The sequence below is a fragment of the Salvelinus sp. IW2-2015 genome, linkage group LG4p, assembly GCF_002910315.2.
Source record: "Salvelinus sp. IW2-2015 linkage group LG4p, ASM291031v2, whole genome shotgun sequence".
Lineage (NCBI taxonomy): Eukaryota > Metazoa > Chordata > Actinopteri > Salmoniformes > Salmonidae > Salvelinus > Salvelinus sp. IW2-2015.
Genome location: NC_036841.1, coordinates 9,404,562 through 9,424,308, shown reverse-complemented (window position 1 = coordinate 9,424,308; position 19,747 = coordinate 9,404,562). Strand labels below are relative to the sequence as shown.

Here is a 19,747-nt window from a genome sequence, read left to right as displayed (position 1 = left end):
TGATATAGATATGACGGAGTTGGAAACCAAGGCATTAAACAAAATCCTATAGGGCACCGGATGGCTTGACTCCTGAATTCTATTGACATTTCTGGCTTGATATTAGAGTTATTGCTTTCGGTATACAAAGAGGGTATTGCTAATGCTATCTTACCACCGTCTTTGAGACAGGGACTAATAGTTCTTATTCCCAAACCAAAGCAGGACTCTCTTTACCTGGACACCAATTACGTTGTTGGCARCTGGCTATAAGTTACTAGCCCATGTCTATGCCAAACATTTCAGATAGAGAATCTTTAAACAACGATAATAGGATTAATTCCATAAGAGTTTCATTAAGTCAGTGGCTGCAACGTGATAYCTCAATTTTGGGTTGCATTATTTTGTCCAAGACTGATTGTTTATCTAGAATCATATACCCAAGTCTGTCCCTTTTTCTTTCTTCTAATACATTTTTTTTTAAAGTCAATTCTGTAATATTTAGATTTGTTTGGAGGAATACAAGATATTATATTCGGAAATCTCAATTAGTGAAAGACTTAAGATGGTGGAGGTTTACAGGCTATTGATTTTTAGTCGTTAGTGGGTACTTTTAGAATGAAATGGTTGAATTTATGTCTTTCTAATTCTATTTCTATGTGGTATCATATCCCTAACAGTCAGTTTAATAAACTTGAATTCCTAATGAAATGTGACTTTGACCCTCCAAAATTACCTGTGAAATTGTCAAAGTTTCACCAGCAAATTGTATTTTCCTGGAAAATGATATTCACGCACAATTTTTCCCTCCATAAAACATTGATTTGGAATAATAGAGTAATTTAAAATTAATAGGAAATCCATTTTCAAACGCCTTTGGTTTGACAAGGGTATTACTTTTGTATGTGATTTGTTAGGCAACACTGGGGAGTTTCTGCCGTTTGATGAGTTCATTGGTAAATTTCAGGTTAATACTACTCAGAGAGTATATATTTAAGGTTTGCAAAGTAATTCCACTTCCTTTACTTGGACTTATTAAGWACACTTTGTTATATTATGAGGTTGTTCTCTCTTTTCTAAGTTTACAAATGAATGACTTGAACCTTTTGGATAAAATATTCAACAATAAGTGGATACGATTGGGAGTTAATTAAAAGTAATTTTGGTGACTATAATTCAATATATTGCGTTATTGGAAGTGACCAACCCATGCTATGGTTAAAAAACGGACTACCCTTTACCTTAATTTCCAGTTATCCCAAAAGTTTAAAGAAACCATTTTTTTATATTTTCTTACATATACCTTGTTAAAGATTTCTTGCACAAAATAGTACATTTTTGACAAAATGCCTTTGTGTTCTTTGTTCCGCGATTCAGAATCTATAGAGCATTTATTTGTTTCATGCCGCTAGTAAAACTATGGATTGAAATTCATTAATGGTTGTTATATAATCTCCAGAATTCCCTAAATTTACCTTTAATGATGTTAAATGGCATTATGTTTATTCTTGTAATTTCCGATCATAACTATTTTATTACATTATTGTTGTTATTCTTGCCAATAAATAAAAAAAATAAAAAATAAGCATTAGGCAACCCTGCTGGTATCTGATGGACTCCACACCATGTGGAGTTTACACTGTTAGCTATTCATACAGCTCACTGTTGGCAGCTGCCTCCCTTTCCCACCTGCCCCGCCCGTGACTGGTCACAATGACTGGTCACAGTGCCAGTCTGGCCACACACAACACCCCTCCCTTCCTTTCGCTTGGTTTGCTGATATGATGATCTCTTTCTCCCTTCATTCAGACTGCTGCTTTGTTGTAGAGATTTACCGCAACGTAAATTCAGAAACTTGTTTTGTCATTAGCAACAGTTTAAAGAGTTAAATGCATGTTACGATGGCTTGTCAGCCTCCAGTAACTTATACTGTTTAATACATATCTTGTCTTTTAAAAATCCTTTTTATTTCTTTCTCCACCACACCTACAGGATCGTCAGTCCTGACTGACTAAGCCATGACCCAAACCAGCATGTCGTGAGGAGGCTACACTGCCCTGAGAGGGTGGTCAAGGAGACTGGACCTTCAGCGGGCCAAACATACCAGCAACTTAGTACTGATCGGCGACCAAGCCTTCCGCTGGCCATGGAACACTGTGGCCAGCGTCCTATGGCTGGCCTCATTCTACGGCCGAGGCCGGGTGGTGGTGCTGGGCCACGAGGGCTTACCTCACCGGCCTTTCCTACCCTAGTGGAGAATGCCCTCTACCTGGCTGACAGCTCCCTCCTGTGACAGCACTACTGTGGGCGGGTCACCAGAGGCATGTAAGGCCGGTAGCGACAACCTCAAGCCACTTCCAGCGCCAAACCCAAGGTGGGGGGCTTCTGCGAGGGCCTGGGAGTGATGTCACAGATGCGTACTGCGTGGGCCCAGGAGTTGTAAGAGCTGTGGGGTTCCTGAGGTGCGGGGCGGGCTGCTGATTGCTGGTCAGGCGTGTAGCTGGGCGGAGAACACCCCACAACAGAAACACCCTGCTGGTTTCCCTGGGAACAAGGTCCAGTGTGGGCTGGGCATCTACCTTCTCGGAGCACCTTCGGGAGCTGGTACTCTCCACTGTGCCTCCACAGATCCCTTCCAACTGGGCTGGCTGTGGCGTAAGTATTGGCAGTTCATAGAGAGAAGAGAAGGTGGCATATTAAATTAGAGACTACTGTAGTACAACGAATGTGTACATGTGGTGGTATTTTGTGCCTCATCAACCTCCTAGAACCAGGTGTGAGAAAACAAAAAGGTTTTATTTAAACTCCAGAAAATCACTTGGTTAAATAAATGTAAAACAATGTTTATTTGAGCTTTTTATGTGTCTAAAGTTCTCTGTCAAAATCAATACCTACAACTTTCACTCTTCTTTCCCTAGGATAGGCAAGGGACTTCAAGGATGACCTGGAGTTCCTGCGGCGAGGTCGTGACTGAGTTTGATATCCAGGCGAGTCTATTTCTCAGGAAGGGGTTGCTTGGTACACGGCCCTCCCATTTCCCCATCGGCACCACAAAGGACTTGCAGGCCTGTTTCTGGCCGGGGCATACTTAGGCCAGGGCGATCATCGTGATCACCCACGAGCGGATATTTGGGCCGAACAGATGGTCCCCCTTCATGCTCTCAATGCCTGCGCTGGTTGACGAGGTGCCGCTAACGGCTTGGTAGGCGTCCTGCCCCAGCTCGGCGCGCCCACACCCTGCTGAGCAACGTCTGCCTTGCCCTGTGAGAAGGCGGCTCAGGAAAGGAGCTTAGCGCTCTACGTCTGCACCTCCTACAGCGACGCCGCAGGCCGATGAAAATCCAGGGACTTGTGCGCGAGGGCGGGGGTCTGCTGATCCGGGGGTCACGCCTGGTACTGGGCCCAGACAAATCCGGGCCACAACCACCATGACAGAGTACCCAGGCAACCCACATCCTCAACAAGAATGGGCCTTCAAGCTGATGGAGAACACTCTGGACGGCAGGCTGCTACACAAGGCCCCAGTCCGCGTCAGACCCTGCTCTGAGGCTTCCACTTCCGCCACCTGCTGCGCCGCTTTGCCGGCCACGTCGACCCAGGCGAGGACGCTGACGGAGCATGAAGGACGGGTCTGAAAGAAAGCGTGTGCAGCGACTGCGCCAAGTACCTGCACATGCGGGCGCACGACTGTGCCTCGTACACCTCGGTGCGCCCATTGCTCCACTGACATGCTGAAGGAGACGCGGCATCCCCAGGTGTGCCACAGCTGGCCCGTATAAGCGGCAAGGACCATCTGCTGCTCAATGTTGCACGCAGGTGTACAAGGGTGTGCCAGGACCCAGAAGCCCTATTGCCTTTACCTGAGTCAAGGCACCAGCCAATGATTGCCCGCCTTGTCCAATGCCCAGGTTAGGAGTCAACTGTAATACACAGGTCAGTTAGCTTCTTCATTGCACTCTAAAAATAGTGGATCATGGGTTAAGGGAGATGGTAAGTCTGGAAGCAATGGGTGCAAGAAAATACCTTTCGCCATAGCTACTCGTGCTTATGTGCTCAAGCTCATTGGTAGTTGGAATACATGTTTCTAACCATACACCTCACTAGTTATTCTATTACCAGTTTTGTTTGAAATAACCCACTGCTGAACATTATTCTTAGGAGGAGAGGAGTGCGCTTCAGCACTGGTCTGTTCCTTTCCCCTGGGTGAGGACGTACTATGGCCATGCCACCACAAATGTCAACCAGGGCTGGAAGTATCCATTACTGCTTTTTGTTATGTCTTATCATTCAAAGCTATTGAATCAATTGTTTATTTTTTTGAGATCAAAGCCCTTTACATGTGATGCAAAAGCACCTTTGTGGAGTGATTATTGCCTGACTGATGCCCCTGTTTACCATCAGTCCAGATAGGCTGTCAGACTGACAACATGGGAATTCGAACGAGCTGAGGCGAGCGCCAGTGGTTTCATTGAGCGCTTCCCCAATAGACTCAGAGATGATGCAGGTTGGAACCGGTGGGGCGGTCTCCTCTATCTCATCGCCCTCCTAAGGACCCAGGTGGGGGGTTGGAGGTCATCATTCAGGGGGCTGTGCCGCCCCCTCACTACAAGACTGGTAAGTGGGGGGTGGGAGAGGGAGGGAGTGGGGCTCGATGATGCATTTTACACTTGGTCTTATAATGCATCCAAGTGATGTATTACAGGGTGTTACAACTATGAGTTGTTATAACTCATGACGGCTTATAGCAAGTGTTATAATGACACCAAGTGTGCCATTATTATATGTGCGTGCCTCATAGAAAGTGTTACAGAGAGGTATTTCAATGAGACTAACCTGGATAAATACCAGGTGAATAAAAATAACACAAAGTACATACATCATAAAAGAACAAAGTACATTACTCCATCCACCCCTCATTTACTCATTTACAATGTCCTGTCTGGGACCCTTTGACTTCTGCAAGTATCAAAATATATCTTTCAACCTGTTTTTATTCATTTCCAGAGTTGTATTCATGTATTCTGATCTGCTATTCATGTATTCCTTAATACATATTTGAGTTGCTTCCTGCTCACTGTTTGCCATTTTGAATGTACGATGATGACGGCTGATTAAAGAGGAAATGACAGAGCCTTTGTTCTGCGTGAAACATCTGTAGAATACAGAGATACACTAAGCTTAGAACAGCGAATGCTCTCAGATACTCTGTTAACTCAGCTGTGTTATTAAAACTGAACTCCCTGCTGTTATGAGAATTGATTTTCAATGTGCTACTCATCATTGTGGTAGGAAATCACACTGTACCAAATGTTTGTCTGGTAATATTCACTTGAAGGCCATTTAATGTATGTTGCTCACCAATGCTAGGCCGATTGATTTCATGATTGATTATGAAGATGTACACAGCCTAGTCATAACACCTTGTGAAAATAATAAATTCAGTGAATATGATCCAGGATTTTCCTCCAACCCTTGCCTCTTTCCTCTCTAGGCATGACCACACCTGCAGACTGGCAGTTCTGCGGAACGCCCCTTCCCCCTGGCAGAGATGGAGTTTGAGAACGTCATCCTGACGTCCACTCTGACGTGGTCCGAGGTCTGGATCGGCCTGACCTGGTGGCAGCTCTCTGGGATGACATCATGAGGGGTAGCTGACCTGGCCTCCGTCCCGCCAAGTTCCCCCGCAAGGAGCGCTTTGTGGCCGACATCCAGATTTCCATGGTCAGTGTTGTCCCTTTTATTTCTTAGCATGGACAAACTGTCTTGACTGGTATTGACTATGGTAGGGGACTAGGATCGTGTAATTGCTGGATATGAACAGGAAAAAGAGAAATGATCTGAAAAGACATTGACCCAAATATTTCAAAAATGTATTTGAGTCAGGGTAGGACAGGCCCTATACAGTTCTAAGGGAGCAAGAGTGACCTACACTCTTATAAAAAGAGCTTCTATCTAGAACCAAAAGGGTTCTTCGGCTGTCCTCGTAGGAGAAGACTTTTGGTTCCAGGTAGAACCATTTTTGCTTCAATATAGACCCTAAAGGGTTCTCCTATCGGGACAGCCGTAGAACCCTTTTGGAACCATTTTTTTAAAGAGTGTATTGGAGTGGACTGCACAACCTCTGCCCTGCAAGTATCCAGACATTGAGCTGACCCTCTCCCCCCACACCCCACAGGCTTCATGCATGCAGGCTACCCTATCATGATACATTCCTCCTCCGCCCCAGACCTGTGAACCCTGTGGCAGCCCGCAGCTCGGCTCTGTGGGAGCAATCACGAGCTGGGCCACAACCAGCAGAGACGAGTCTGGGAGTTCCCCTCACACACCACTGAGTGCACATGTAACCTGTGGTCCGTGTACGTGCACGAGGAGGTGTTGGGGTGAAACGGGATCAGGCCCACCCCAACATGACGCTGGCCAACCGACAGAGCCGTGCCGAGGGGTACGCTAAAGGGGCAGAATCTGGCCAGCTGGACATGTGGGTGGCACTGGAGACCTACATGCAGGTGACAGGAATTCTAGTGATGTATACTGTGTAGTACCCTGCTGCAGAGTATGTTGTGTACAAACCCTACAGTTAGTGCTTGTGAAAGACCGATAGGAAAATATAGATGCTTAAAAAAAGTTACTTTATCTCGGGTTGGATTTGTGTAAGCAGTTTCTCTTTTGTCGTCCTCCTTCCCACCAGCTCCAGGACCAGTTTGGGCTGGGACGCCTTCAAGAAGGTGTTTGCTGCCTACCACAACCATGCAGAACGTGCCAATGACAACCAGGGAAAGATGAACCTGTATGCTGAGACCTTCTCCCTTACGGTCAATAGGAACCTGGCTCCCTTCTTCAAGGCCTGGGGCTGGCCCATTGAGCCCGGCTACAGAGGAAAAGCTCTCTAACATGCGGTGTGGAGTGACCACCCTATGACCCAGTATGGCTGAACTATAGAGGAGGTCACCCCCTATATTGGGGGTCACAGGTCAGGGATTGCTGGTGAAGGGTAGGTACTGTTTGGTGACAGGTTAAGGTAAAGGAGTGGTGACTAGGAGTGTGTTGCCTGGTGTAGAAATGCTACTGCACGAATCATGGTTGCGTTTGTTGTGCAACGAAATAAATCATTGTAACGGTTTTTGAAGTCGTCACAATAGCCTGGCTGAGGAGATTGGGGGTCTATTGTTGGCTATAAATGCAGTTGTATATTCTAGTGCACTTCAGACGAGTCCTTGCAAGTGCCTTATTTATAATAAAGTTGGATGTTTTTACAAGGTCTTTCATTCCAAATGTAGTTATGTGCAAAGTAAGGCACCTTATTCTGAAGTCTCATGTGTTTTTGATACTGTATACAAAGCTAAAGAAATGTACCTCTTGTTATATACTTTATATTATTCTTGCTTATTCCTAGAAAGCACATATAAAGAATAATAAAATATGTATCTCTCCAAACATAGTTCTTTATTTATCCACTGTAGTTCATGATGTCATTTTTCACAGTAGGAAGCACTTGACTTGGCTGAAAGACTGGTGCTGATGTGTGAACTGAAGTTTTAGCTCACATTGCCACTGCAAATAATGATTAGAAACCCATGAGTGGGAGAAACTACTCCTCGGGCACTGCCTGGCAGTTGTTGTGAAACAGCTCCCCTACTGGTGCGTTGGAGTACTGCTGCAGGAAACCGTTCAGCTCCAGCAGTGAGCGCTGGTCCACTCGGTTCTGCTCGGTGTTGAGGGTGTGCGCCACCGCTACAGGACCGGCTCACCGTTGTTGTCCACACAGCAGTAGGCGTTCCAGATGTACTCGGGATATTGACGTGTCGGACGTTGTCCTTGACAATCCAGTTGTCTGTGGAGGGGATGGCGCCCACCAGCACGTAGGCCTGGGGCACTGGGCCTTGAACAGGTCGTGAGCTGGGACTCGTGGCGGGCCCAGGCGTTCTGGTTGAGCTTGGGTTCTGGGGCACCACATTGGGCAGGGTGAAGTGGCGTTACGACTGGGGACTTGGGGAGGAAAGGAAGGGGGTGACCGTGTGAGATTAAGAAGGAGAGAGAAAGAGGAGGATATACTCTAGGTTTAATAATTTGTCAGAGATTAATTAGTAAGTGTTACAAATTAGCAATGGCATGTTGAGGCCCACTTAGAGGCAAACATTGTGTGTTTGCTGGTTAGTGGAAATAAACTTGAGTTACCTGTACTTAACTTTCAGCTCAATAGTCGACCATCACAGTAGTCCACACTGAACTAAGAAACAATTCTAAGAATCCTAACAGCATTGGAATTAAAATGTTGTTTGCATGAAATCTGTCCAAAGCAAGAGCCCGGTATTGTGGAGTAGACTACCTGCATGGTGTCCATTGGGGTTGAGATGGCCGCGGTCGAAGCCAGAGTGGGTGTAGTCCTCGTTGAGCGCCTGTCTCTCGCCCAGGTAAACCCCAGGGTGATCTTTCCCCAGCCAGTACCCATCCTTCATCTCTGCACCCCACGTAAGGTTCACAAGCTGGGAAGGAAAGTAAACTGCTGTTACAACCCCAAGCTTCAGATCAATTCAAACCTAAAATATCATTGATCTTTCTCAACTTTTTAGGCATCTAATAAAAAATGTTCCCATAATTTATTTTGGCAACGTTTTTGAATTTGGGTCACCAACATAGAGTTATTGATGTGAGTTGTTGAGGAGACCGGCCTATGGCATGTCTGTTTCTAGCCACAGACACATCTGCCCTGTTCTCATGACCCACCTGTGGCTCCAYAAACCAGCGCTTCTCCCTGCCTCCTCCGTTGCTGGGCTGGAAGCGGTAGGCTGAATGCGGTGGTTGGTGTCGTACAGCGTGGCAAAGTGGTACCTGTTGTAGAAGCGCTGGCACAGGCGGGCAGCGCCCCAGCCCGGTACCTTCCCCTGGTAGAAATACTCAACACACTCCGGGATGTCCTCGAAGTTGGCCACCACGTCCCCCTCAACGAGGGACAGGGCTCCAGCCAGGAGAACACACAGGGTTACCGGGACCGACATTATTGGATGGGACGTTCCTACTTCCTAGCTCATTGCTTTCTCCTCGTGTTCTCTGGTCACGACTAGCTGTGTCTGTCCACTCACCTGTCCAGCACCAAGCTGTGCCTCTGAAGCAGAGCCCAATGGTTGAACCTGTATAGCCCGTTTAACCAGCACTGCCCCTTTTTAACCTGCTTTTCCACTTGTTACACTCTCATTTCCTCTGTCCCTGCTCGCTTGACACTTGAATGTTACAGCGACTGGATAKATCCAAATGTACATGGTTCTCTCAGGTGGTGTGTATGTGACATAGACCAGCTGTTATGCGTTTGCTGTGTGTACTCTGTTTATCTGCAACTTTTGTAATGCTGTATTTTCGCTGTATTTCATTGGTGGTGAGGAGAATGTTGATGTGAGGAGAACTTGACTTGCTCTGTCAGGTCGTCTCTCTCTCCAGAGTGAGATACAGGAGATATAGTTGGTTTGATATAATGATCGTCCGATCTTCAATAGGAAGCCCAGTACTCACCACTTGGGCACTGAGATTTGTGTATACTGTTTTGTGTTTGGAAGGTGTATACAGTACAGTACAGTGTGTGTTCATGTTAGTCATAAGTATGATGTCCGTGTGGTATCATGCCTCCTGTACAGGAAGCAGCTGTCTTAATTAACACAAGCAGTCTGCCCTAGGAACAATAACAATCAATTCCTATAGCAACAAATCGAATTGTATTCATGACATGCGCCGATTACAACTGGTGTTGACTACAGTGAAATGCTTGCTTACGAACCTTTCCCAACAATGCAGATTTTTATAAATATATTTTTTAAACTAACACAAGGAATAAAATCAAATACACAAGAATGGAGCTATATRCAGGAAGTACCAGATCAATGTGCAGAGGACACAGGTATTTGATATAAATAAGTACATGAAGGCAGGGTTAAGTGACTAGGCATTCAGGATAGATAATAATAAGAATTAAATGAAGAGCAAGCTAGCAGCAGCAAATGAGTGTAAAAGTGTGTGTGTGTGAGAGAATGTGTCAGGGTTTTAGGTGTGCATATGGTGTGTATATAAAGTCTATTGAGTGTGTAGGGCCAGTGCAAGACAGTCAGTGTAGATAGCTTGGGTACCATTAATTTACTATTTAGCTGAGAAATGAAAATCAGAAATTAGATCGCAACGTACAGTACCGGTCAAACTTCTAAATGACAAATACATTTCTCCTTCTGGTCTCAATCTTACGGTAGAGCTTTGATGAAGTAGTCAAAGTCAATGGCTAAGTCTTGGTTGTGTAACGCTAGTCTCATATGTTGGTTTCCCAGGCAATGGTCAACCTGGCTAGATTCCTGGTCTGGTCCCACCCACTTGGCACACGCGCTCGCCCACGAACCCTAAGAGGCACGAGGGGAAAATACTGCASATCAGATTAGAGAGATCAAAACCAGGGAGTTAACCAGGCATGGTTTTTCCACAACTGTATGAGGACACTTAAATAATTTGAATATAACCTTGTTAATTCAGATTTACGGTATACGGTAACAGTTTAAGATTTCTCATGTATAGTAAGTACTTTGCTTTGGCCGTGCCATCACAACATCTTTCATGTAAATCATTCACACCATGTTGCATTCAAAGCGGTAACTGGCTGTCATATATTGTGTCTGGTTGCCCCATTCACACAGACACAGTACAGTACATTGTAATGGGGGTTGGTGCTGCTCTTAAAGTCTGCCACTAGATGTCAGGTTTGTATCAGATGTTTGGGGTGTAACGGGAGGCCTGGCTATATGTCCCATGGTCATCATGRTACAACATTCCAGAATGCAGGCAGTACCAGTACCAATTTCTACCCACATATTTATCCACTAGGCATTGTTGTAGAATTGAAATGTGCTACATCTCAAAAGTGTAGATTTATTGTCTGGAGGATTCGGTTTTCCAGGAAAGCAAGCGCACGGAACACAYGGGCTGATGTTTGCCAGGCATTCATTTGCCGCTATAAAGCATGAGTGACAAGTGAACGCGATTAAAGCTTAATAATGACAACTGTTTCTAACGACCCAGTCGTTAATTTGTCAAGACTGCCTTTCTGGATGTGGATAGGCTTTTCGTGACTCACAGGCCCACGTGCCGACATTGACATTGATCCTGGTCACTCAATTGATTGTCCCATTCCTTTTTAATTGCCTGTTGTCACTAATCACAAGGATTATGGGTAAATAATGCGTATGGATCAGACAGGTTATTACTTTAGTAGTTGTCTGTGTGGACGCCAATGTTTTGTTCAGAAGTACTGCTATCCTAGTAAGTTGCAAGCCATTGTTATGTATACTGTATCGTAAAATGTTTAGGACAGTACTGGCCACTGACTGTACCGTAACTGTGCTTCGTTTTTTTACATTTTAGTCATTTAGCAATAGTAAGTGCATACATTTGAATACTTTTTTCATACKGGTCCCCCATGGGAATCGAACCCACAACCCTGGGGCTGCAAGCGCCATGCTCTACCAACTGAGCTGCTTGAGTGTTCCAAATCTTGAGCCCTTTCCACGAATTCCCATCTATCTACCTGTCTGCTAGGTTACTGCTGGACCTACAGTGGGCCATAGCTGGACTGAGTAAATCATTCAGAGCACTGTCTAAGTTCCTAATGTCCCAATGACTTGAGGAGACAAAAGGTGAGATGGCATTCCAGACTATTCTTTAAGCCATATCTGCCTTTGACCAGACAGACAGAATAAAATAAGTAGCCTACATTTTAAGCACCCCCAATACCCCATTGCACCCCCTTCATTTCCCTCTTCTTTCCTAACGTCAATTCATTTCAGATGTATTCATACATTTCCAATATATTTATGTATGAGTCCCCCCTCCCTCCCTCCCTCCCTCCCTCCCCACACCCCATTACTGTAATCCATCACTGTTCCATCATCCACCATGCAAACAGCCCCAGAGTTACCATGGCAACCACCCTGGGCCCAGCTATGCGCAGCTCTTCTCTGATTGGCTGGCACAGAGGCAGTCTGAGCCTGTCTGGTAGATGTGGTAATTGGCTGGGAGTCTCAACCCATCCCCTTTCACATACAGATACACACAAACACAAAACATGCATACAGTACTATAAACACACACACACACACACACAAAAGCTTCACAGACATCCTTAGAGATGGAAGAGGGAGGCAAGGGGTCAGAATAACGTGAGTAGGAAGAGAGGGGAATAGGCTAGTAGTAGTCTGTTTGTTGGATGGGTGGGGAGTTGGAGGGATTTACAGAATTTGGGATAAGGTGGAAGTGGGAATTTTGCCAAGGAACGGATGGAAGAATCAGTATCCAAGAATATATGTATTTTTTATCTACACATTTTCCCCAAGGAAAAGAGTGTGCACTAGTGATGATTCTGGCATCTGGAAGGTGAAGAATGGAATTCAGGATTTGTTTCACTTGCCAGGTCTCCAGGACTACAGTATGATAGATGCCTATTCTCCAATCTATCCCATACAAACATTGTAGCTCAAAGAGAACTTGTTTACTTTCAAGCTGTAAGAGGTTCAAGTAATGCAATCATACTTTGGTAGATCATTATATTTTGGGGAGAAAAGTGCCCACGTGGGTTTATGGATCCAAGCTCCAAACCATCTATTGTAAATAGCATATTTATGACACTTAAAACATAATGGATGAATTTTCAGCTTTTCACATTTTCTTCAGAAATACACAAACATTGCTAAATTGGTGGGTGTTCAGAAGCTCCACACAGACACACACCACAGCAGACGGTTTCAGGAGTTACAACTTTTATTTATGATTGTTTGTAAATGAAAAAAGAAGTCAGGAGAGAAAAATTTGGAAAAATTGGGTGCCTCGAGAAAGACAAGATGAATTTACAGTGAATGAATGACAGCTATGCAGTTGCAGTCAATATTTCAAAGCGTTCCCAGGTAGGTAGGAGAAAACAACCCACATGTCCAGGAAGATTTGATCTCCATCAGGGTAAATACTAACAAATTCATTTTATCCAGTGTTTCTTTTTTTTCCAACAGACAGTTACAAGAAAGGAAAATGTGCACACACTCACACAGGAATTTCTTATTTGGGTAATAAAAAGTGCAAGCAAGATCACAGCACGACAATTTACAAGAGGGCCAAAATCCTGCTTCGTTTGAGGACTGGACAATAATCTTCTCTCCCTTCTGATCCCACCCCCAGTCTAAAGATGGGGGGAGGGGGGGGGGGGGTCAAAGGTCATATCTGAGCTTGAGTCACTCCTCTTTCTGCAACTGCATCTTCTCAGATAGTACAATCAATGTAGTTTGACCACCACATCCTCATAAGTGCCAGGAATAAATTCAGAAGTAAAGGCTTATTATCAGTAAACACTTTGAAATCAGTTCACCTCACCCACACAGAATCACATGTCATCCCCTGGCTATTACCTCAGTACCGGCTCTGAACACAACTCTGATTGGATATTGGTGGGAAACTTAAATAAAAGGATGAAACAGTAATGTTGTGAAGGTTTTCACATTGTCTTTTGAGGAGTCTGTCCATTAAAAGGACAATCTATCATGACACATTCTACTGACAGTCAGTAGAATGACATTCTGTCACTCTGGCCGATCCTAGATCTGTGTGCTGTCTTGCCAACTCTAAGGGTCATTGTCATGCGACAGCACAAACAGATCTGGGATCAGGCTACTGTCATTCRGGGCCAACTACAGTAACAAGGACTGAGGCCTCAGCAGTACCCATTCTAACACAGTACACTAGTGTTAACTGTAGTCTTGGATGTATCGGCATGCAGCTTGTGTCATGGAGAGGAAGTTTGAAAAATAATAACCGTCGACTGACTGTTTGTTTGTTTTTCTATGACCTCATTATTAGATTAAAGAGACACTGTGTGCATACCAAATGGGACCCTATTCCCTATGTGGTGCACTATTTTTCCACCAGAGCCCTATGGCCACTGTTCAAAGTAGTGCACTACAAAGAGGAAAGGGTGTAATTTGGAACAGACCCACAGACAGACAGCGCCTTTAAGTCTGCCTGTGTGTCTCCCCCTCTCTCTCTCTCTCTCTCTCACACACACATAGACACACACACGTACACACACATGCCAAACAAACACACTGTGCAAAATGTTTGAAGTACAAAAACACCAACAAAAACAAATAAGAGAACAATTCTGAGAGAGAAGAGGTAAAAACATCCCTAGTTATTCGAGAAAAATAAATAAAGTAGATATCAAAATATGAAATTGAGATGATTTCTGGTATCACATGGCTAAAATTATGGTACATACATTTTGGGTAGCGAAGGTAGTAACCTTTTCCCCAACATGGCTGTGTGTGTTGGATCATACCATAGTAGAATATAAACACATACATTTGAAGAGTAGAGACATTCCAACTATGGAGGCAAATATGATAACCACTTTTAAGTGCATTAAAATAGACAGAAATTGTATTTTTGAGTTCATATTTCGATGTGCACTGAGAGACGGTGAATTATGAAATTGCAATTAGTCTTTTTGATAGACGGAGAGAGTGACAATCTATGTACAGCAAAATRCCTCCCAACTTAAAGCTCTAGGAAGAGGAATCATTGGACCAATCAAAGTTGCAGCGTGATGCAATAGTCCAGTCAGATAGGCCAYTGGGGGAGGGGACTTTGGGTTGAAAAAAATACTTGTCTCAGTGCAAGCTCACAAACACATGCTGGCGTCCCAGTTAGTAGAAGTCCTCTGCTTTTAGCTTACTCTTTGAAAGCACATTATATTACAAGGTCCTAGCACGCAAAGCAGTCTTGCAGATAGTAAAGCGCTCATTCTACTAGTTTTGATGACTTTTCACAAAAATGAGTTATCCTTCGAGAAAAAACAAGGGCTCGGGAAGAGAGAAACTGCGCAAGCTGGCTTGAATTCGTTTGGTCCAACAGAAAACATAATACAGTAAGTCATGGTGGTGTTTCTAGGAATCAGAATCATCAGAAGCCCCTCCCCTTCCTGCTCCCCGACACTGCCATAGGTCCTGCCTAGCACCTGGTTGGCTACGGTTGGCTCTCACTTCCACACAGTTTTAGGAGGGCACATTTACCCTCACACACACACACACACATACAGATGGACACACACACACACACACACACACTCAACTTTACCCAAATGGGTCACAAACACATTATTGCGAATTAAGTGTGCTTTCTTCAATACATTTTATCCTTAAAATATCTTTAAAAACTATAATGTTAACACCATGCAAATAACGTTTAAAAAAAAATAAGAAAAATGACGTTTGGGCCCTGTATTTTTGACAAGGCCAGACATTAAAATCTGCATTGTCCACACTTAAAACATATCTACATTCTTGCTACACACACAGCCAAAATACACCAAGCTCCACCAAAGTCATAGCAGTCTCATGTTGGCTTTTTCAGTTTTTTTTTTTTTAAGGAAATGAAGGTAACAAGAAGTTCATAGTTGGGGAAAACGTTTGCTCTAATTCATTCTTTTTTTGGACACACAATTTGATCTAAGTGGCTGATGGCAGAGTGACAACCTCTTCAMTCCCTCTCCTCTGTAAATGTCATCAAGCCACAATAGCTCTGGGCGATGGTATCAATCCCAGAGTACTTCACCGTCAAAGGCTTTGAGTGGAGGCGCCATGTGGGAGGAATGGGGCGGGGCTGCAGCTGCTTTAAACCTAACGAGGTGTCTAGGCGTCACTACGGCCTGCCTCTCCCTCTMCGTGTGTACTCCACTGCCAGGGCCACGGCCAAGCTATGGGAGTATAGGGCCACAGTGGCAGCTGATGCTCGTTAGGGCTCCTCTAAGGACCCTTCACAGGGGAGAAAGTGCCCTTGTGGGCTGCTGATAAACGGATCTTCGGAGACAGATGGTGAAGGGCCAGTTAGACTATTGATGATCAGATGCTCTCCCTGATGCTGCTGGGGTAGAAGGTGGTTCGTCCTGGGCCAGAGGTGGAGGGGACTCCAGCGGCAGGTGGCTGGGACTCAGCAGGGACAGACTGGGGGAGACCTGGATGGAGCATGGTGCACCCTGGGAAGTAGGTGCTTCCATTGATGTTAAAACAGCTGGGGCGGGGAGACCTGACGACAGGAGAGATGGACGTCTGTTGTCGTTCATAGAGGAGGAAAAACTGCAGGGCGTTGGGGGTGTCTTCTCAGAGTTGGTCCAGTTGTTATGTTTAGGGGGGGTGGTGGGTAATGTGGTAGATTAGGTCAGGGTGATGTAGGCCGAGGCCTTCTCTTTAAGCTGCCGCAGACACAGATGGCAACTCCAGCTCCCTGGAAGATCAACAGTTCACAAGTTCACTGGTTACTTGAAAGCCCAAGGATTAATCCTAGCAGAATAAATGAACACTGTAAATTGAACACTGGCTGACTGTTGTGAGTGCAACACCACGTACTGTGGTCAAACAGCGTGGGAGATTTGCAATCTCTTTGCCATGTCAAGTGGACATGCTGATGACACAAGCATTCAGCACATGCACTTTCCCCTTATAATTCACCAACTGTATAAGTGACATTATGAACCCAGCCATTGCATGGTCATCAATTACCGACAATAGGTATACTATACAGTATTCTATAGGACTACGCTAGGCCTATATCCTCCACATATCCTGTAGTGTACCTACCCTCTGGGGGCTCYGCCATAGGGGGGCTCAGGCAGTACATATGGTAGCCTCTGTCACAATCATCACAGAATAGTAACTGATCCTGGAACAAGGAAACACACAAACACAAATAATGTTATGACATTATCAATCAAATATAGGAGCAAATATGTATCTGTAATGTTTAACCAGATTAACACACTACACCTACCACACATAGGCCCAGATTTGCTGCGCGTTTGCACCCATTTGTTTCAGTGTGGTATTAACCTTTACTTTACCCTTTTGATCTGTCCCCAATATTGAATTCCCTGTTGTAAAAACAGGTGGCATTGGGTGTTACTCATACTGGAGGAGGAGAGTACAGGCGAGCGTGTGTTGGCGTAAATGGAGAGTGGGATATACACTAAACAAAAATATAAAGTGTTGGTCCCATGTTTCATGRRCTGAAATAARAGATMCCAGAAATGTTCYATAYGCACAACAAGCTTATTTCTCTMAAATGTTGTGCACAMAYTYRTTTMCATCCCTGTTAGTGAKAATTTMTCCTTTGCCAAGATAATMCATCCACCTGACAGGTGTGGCATATCAAGAAGTTGATTAAACAGCATGATCACTACACAGGTGCACCTTGYGCTGGGGACAATAAAAAAGCCACTCTAAAATGTGCCRTTTTGTCACAACACAATGCCACAGCAATTGGTATGTTGAATGCAGGAATGTCGACCAGAGCTGTTGCCGGAGAATAACATTTTAATTTCTACCATAAGCCGCCTCCAACGTCGTTTTTTTGGGCAGTACGTCCAACCGGCCTCACATCCGCGGACCACGTGTATGGCGTAGTGTTGGTGAGCGTTTTGCTGATGTYAACGTTGTGAACAGAGTGCCCCATGGCGGCAGTGGGGTTATGGTATGGGCAGGCATAAGCTACAAACAGAATTGCATTTTATGGATGGCAATTTGAATGCACAGAGTTACCATGACAAGATCCTGAGGGCCATTATCGTGCCACTCATCCGCCGCCATCACCTCATGTTTCAGCATGATAATGCACAGCACCATGTCGCAAGGATCTGCACACAATTCCTGGAAAATGTCCCAGTTCTTCCATGGCCTGCATACTCACCAGACCTGTCACCCAACAAGCATGTTTGGGATGCTCTGGATCGTTGTGTACGACAGCGTGTTCCAGTTCCCGCCAACATCCAGCAACTTCCCACAGCCAGTGAAGAGGAGTGGGACAACATTCCACAGGCCACAATCAACAGCCTGATCAACTCTATGYGAAGGAGAAGTGTCGCGCTGCATGAGACAAATGGTGATTTTCTGATCCACCTCCTTACCTTTTTTTACGGTGTCTGTGACCAACAGATGCATATCTGTATTCCCAGTCATGTGAAATCCATAGATTAGGGCCAAATTAATTCATTTCAATTGACTGATTTTCTTATATGAACTGTAACTCGGTAAAGGTTTGGAAATTGTAGCATGTTGAGTTTATATTTTTGTTCAGTATAGATGTTTTGGGAGTATGAAGGGGTGTGTTTGCGCGTGCGTTCTTGTGTGTGTGTGTGTGTGTGTGTGTGTGTGCGCATGCGTGTGGCGCTCACGTCATTCTCGGAGGTGCCACACAAGCTGCAGGACTTGCACTCGATACACTGCCAGCGGTAGGTCCGTACTGCTGCCGTCATGTTGACTGTGAACTGCAGGCAGGACGGGTGACCTGGGGACACACACACACACACACACACACCACACACACACACACACACACCACACCACACACACACACACACACACACACACACACACACACACACACACACACACACACTCTTCATGTTACTCCTTATCATCATCATGTTAGGCTTGTTTCCATAACTCTAAAACATAATAACGGCTGTGTAATAATTACACATTTAAAACCAACTAAAACAGAGTGTCTGTCTGTCCGTACCTGAGCGTCCACAGTCGGCACAGGAGATGAGGTCCTCGGGACAGCCAGTCTTCTTGGAGCCGCCCAGGCAGAAGTCACAGTAGCCGTTAGGGATGACCGACCCGTCTGCAGCTTTCTTAGCTGAAATCACACAGGTGGACTAGTTACATACGATAGAGCTATTTCCATAACAAACACTCTTTCACAGAAAAGCTGCATATTACTCTTATATTCTATGCTCTATTTTGATCCAGCATTTGTATGAAGCTCCATTGAGCACAGACCTAGAGCACTGAGTCTATGGCTGTGGTCTGTGGTTACTGATGACCTGGGTTACTGAARCTGGTGTAGAGCTGAGGACTCAACAGGCTTAGAACTAGACTGATGTAGGAGGAACATTGCTGGTTTGGAGAGGGAAAGAGGAAGAGAGAGAGAGAAAGCAATAACGAGGGAAAGAGGCAGAGACAGGAAACATTGAGTGAGATGGCGAATATGAGACTTCCAGCCAGCAGAGCATCCCAGCTGGATAAGACTCTCCCTCCTCCATATGTTGGTTTTGGTAAAGCAAGCAGCAGGCCCGCTGAAGCCTGGGACTCGCCAGCTCGTGCTCAGCCAGGGAAGGGAGGAGGAAGATGGGGAGGGAAATCCATTGGGAGGCCCAGGGGTCTGTTTAATATTGTCAAAGGAGTGGTGGGGGGGCTGGTACAGACCTGCTGTGCATCAAGCGGCAGGTGCGCGGTGGGAAGCCATTTTAGAATAACCATTAAAGGAGAAGAAAGTCTCCCTGCATGCATCCTCTCGGTCTCACTGACTGCAGTCGATTGCATAATACCTTTAATAGATCTGATCACATAACCAGGACAGTCTATTTGTATATGTCCTTTTTTCCTGTATTAAGATGTAATGCAATGGACAGGAACATCACAATGACTCACCAGTGGCGCACATAAGACAGATGAAGACAAACCGACATACAGTATACTAGACAACACACACAGGAATTCATCTCGAATACATAAACCCACATGCACACACAGCAGTGTTCATGGTGGAGTAATCAGTGGCTGTGTGGTGTGTGATTTGGAGAGCCAGGGCCCTCATTAATCCAGCCCAGGGTGGATGGTGGCTGGGGGAGGGGTGGAGGGGAGATTGAGTTTTCTACTCCAGAGGGCTGGTCTATAATCCCTAGAGAAAAAAATAAAAAAAACTCTGA

General features: G+C 45.1%; 1 protein-coding gene and 1 pseudogene across 1 annotated transcript; both read right to left on the bottom strand.

Moving 5' to 3' along the window:
* Window positions 1–7,401: 7,401 nt before the first annotated feature.
* LOC111960296 (endonuclease domain-containing 1 protein-like) lies at window positions 7,402–9,015 on the bottom strand (annotated as a pseudogene).
* Window positions 9,016–12,741: 3,726 nt separating this feature from the next.
* On the bottom strand, window positions 12,742–19,349 carry LOC111957075 (zinc finger protein neuro-d4-like). Its single transcript, XM_023977801.2, has 4 exons — window positions 18,556–19,349; window positions 18,209–18,321; window positions 16,620–16,701; window positions 12,742–16,266 (listed from the first exon to the last, which is right to left on the bottom strand). Exons 2-4 carry the CDS (start codon window positions 18,287–18,289, stop codon window positions 16,196–16,198), a joined length of 234 nt encoding a protein of 77 aa, XP_023833569.2. The 5' UTR covers window positions 18,290–18,321; window positions 18,556–19,349; the 3' UTR covers window positions 12,742–16,195.
* Between the last annotated feature and the right edge of the window lie 398 nt (window positions 19,350–19,747).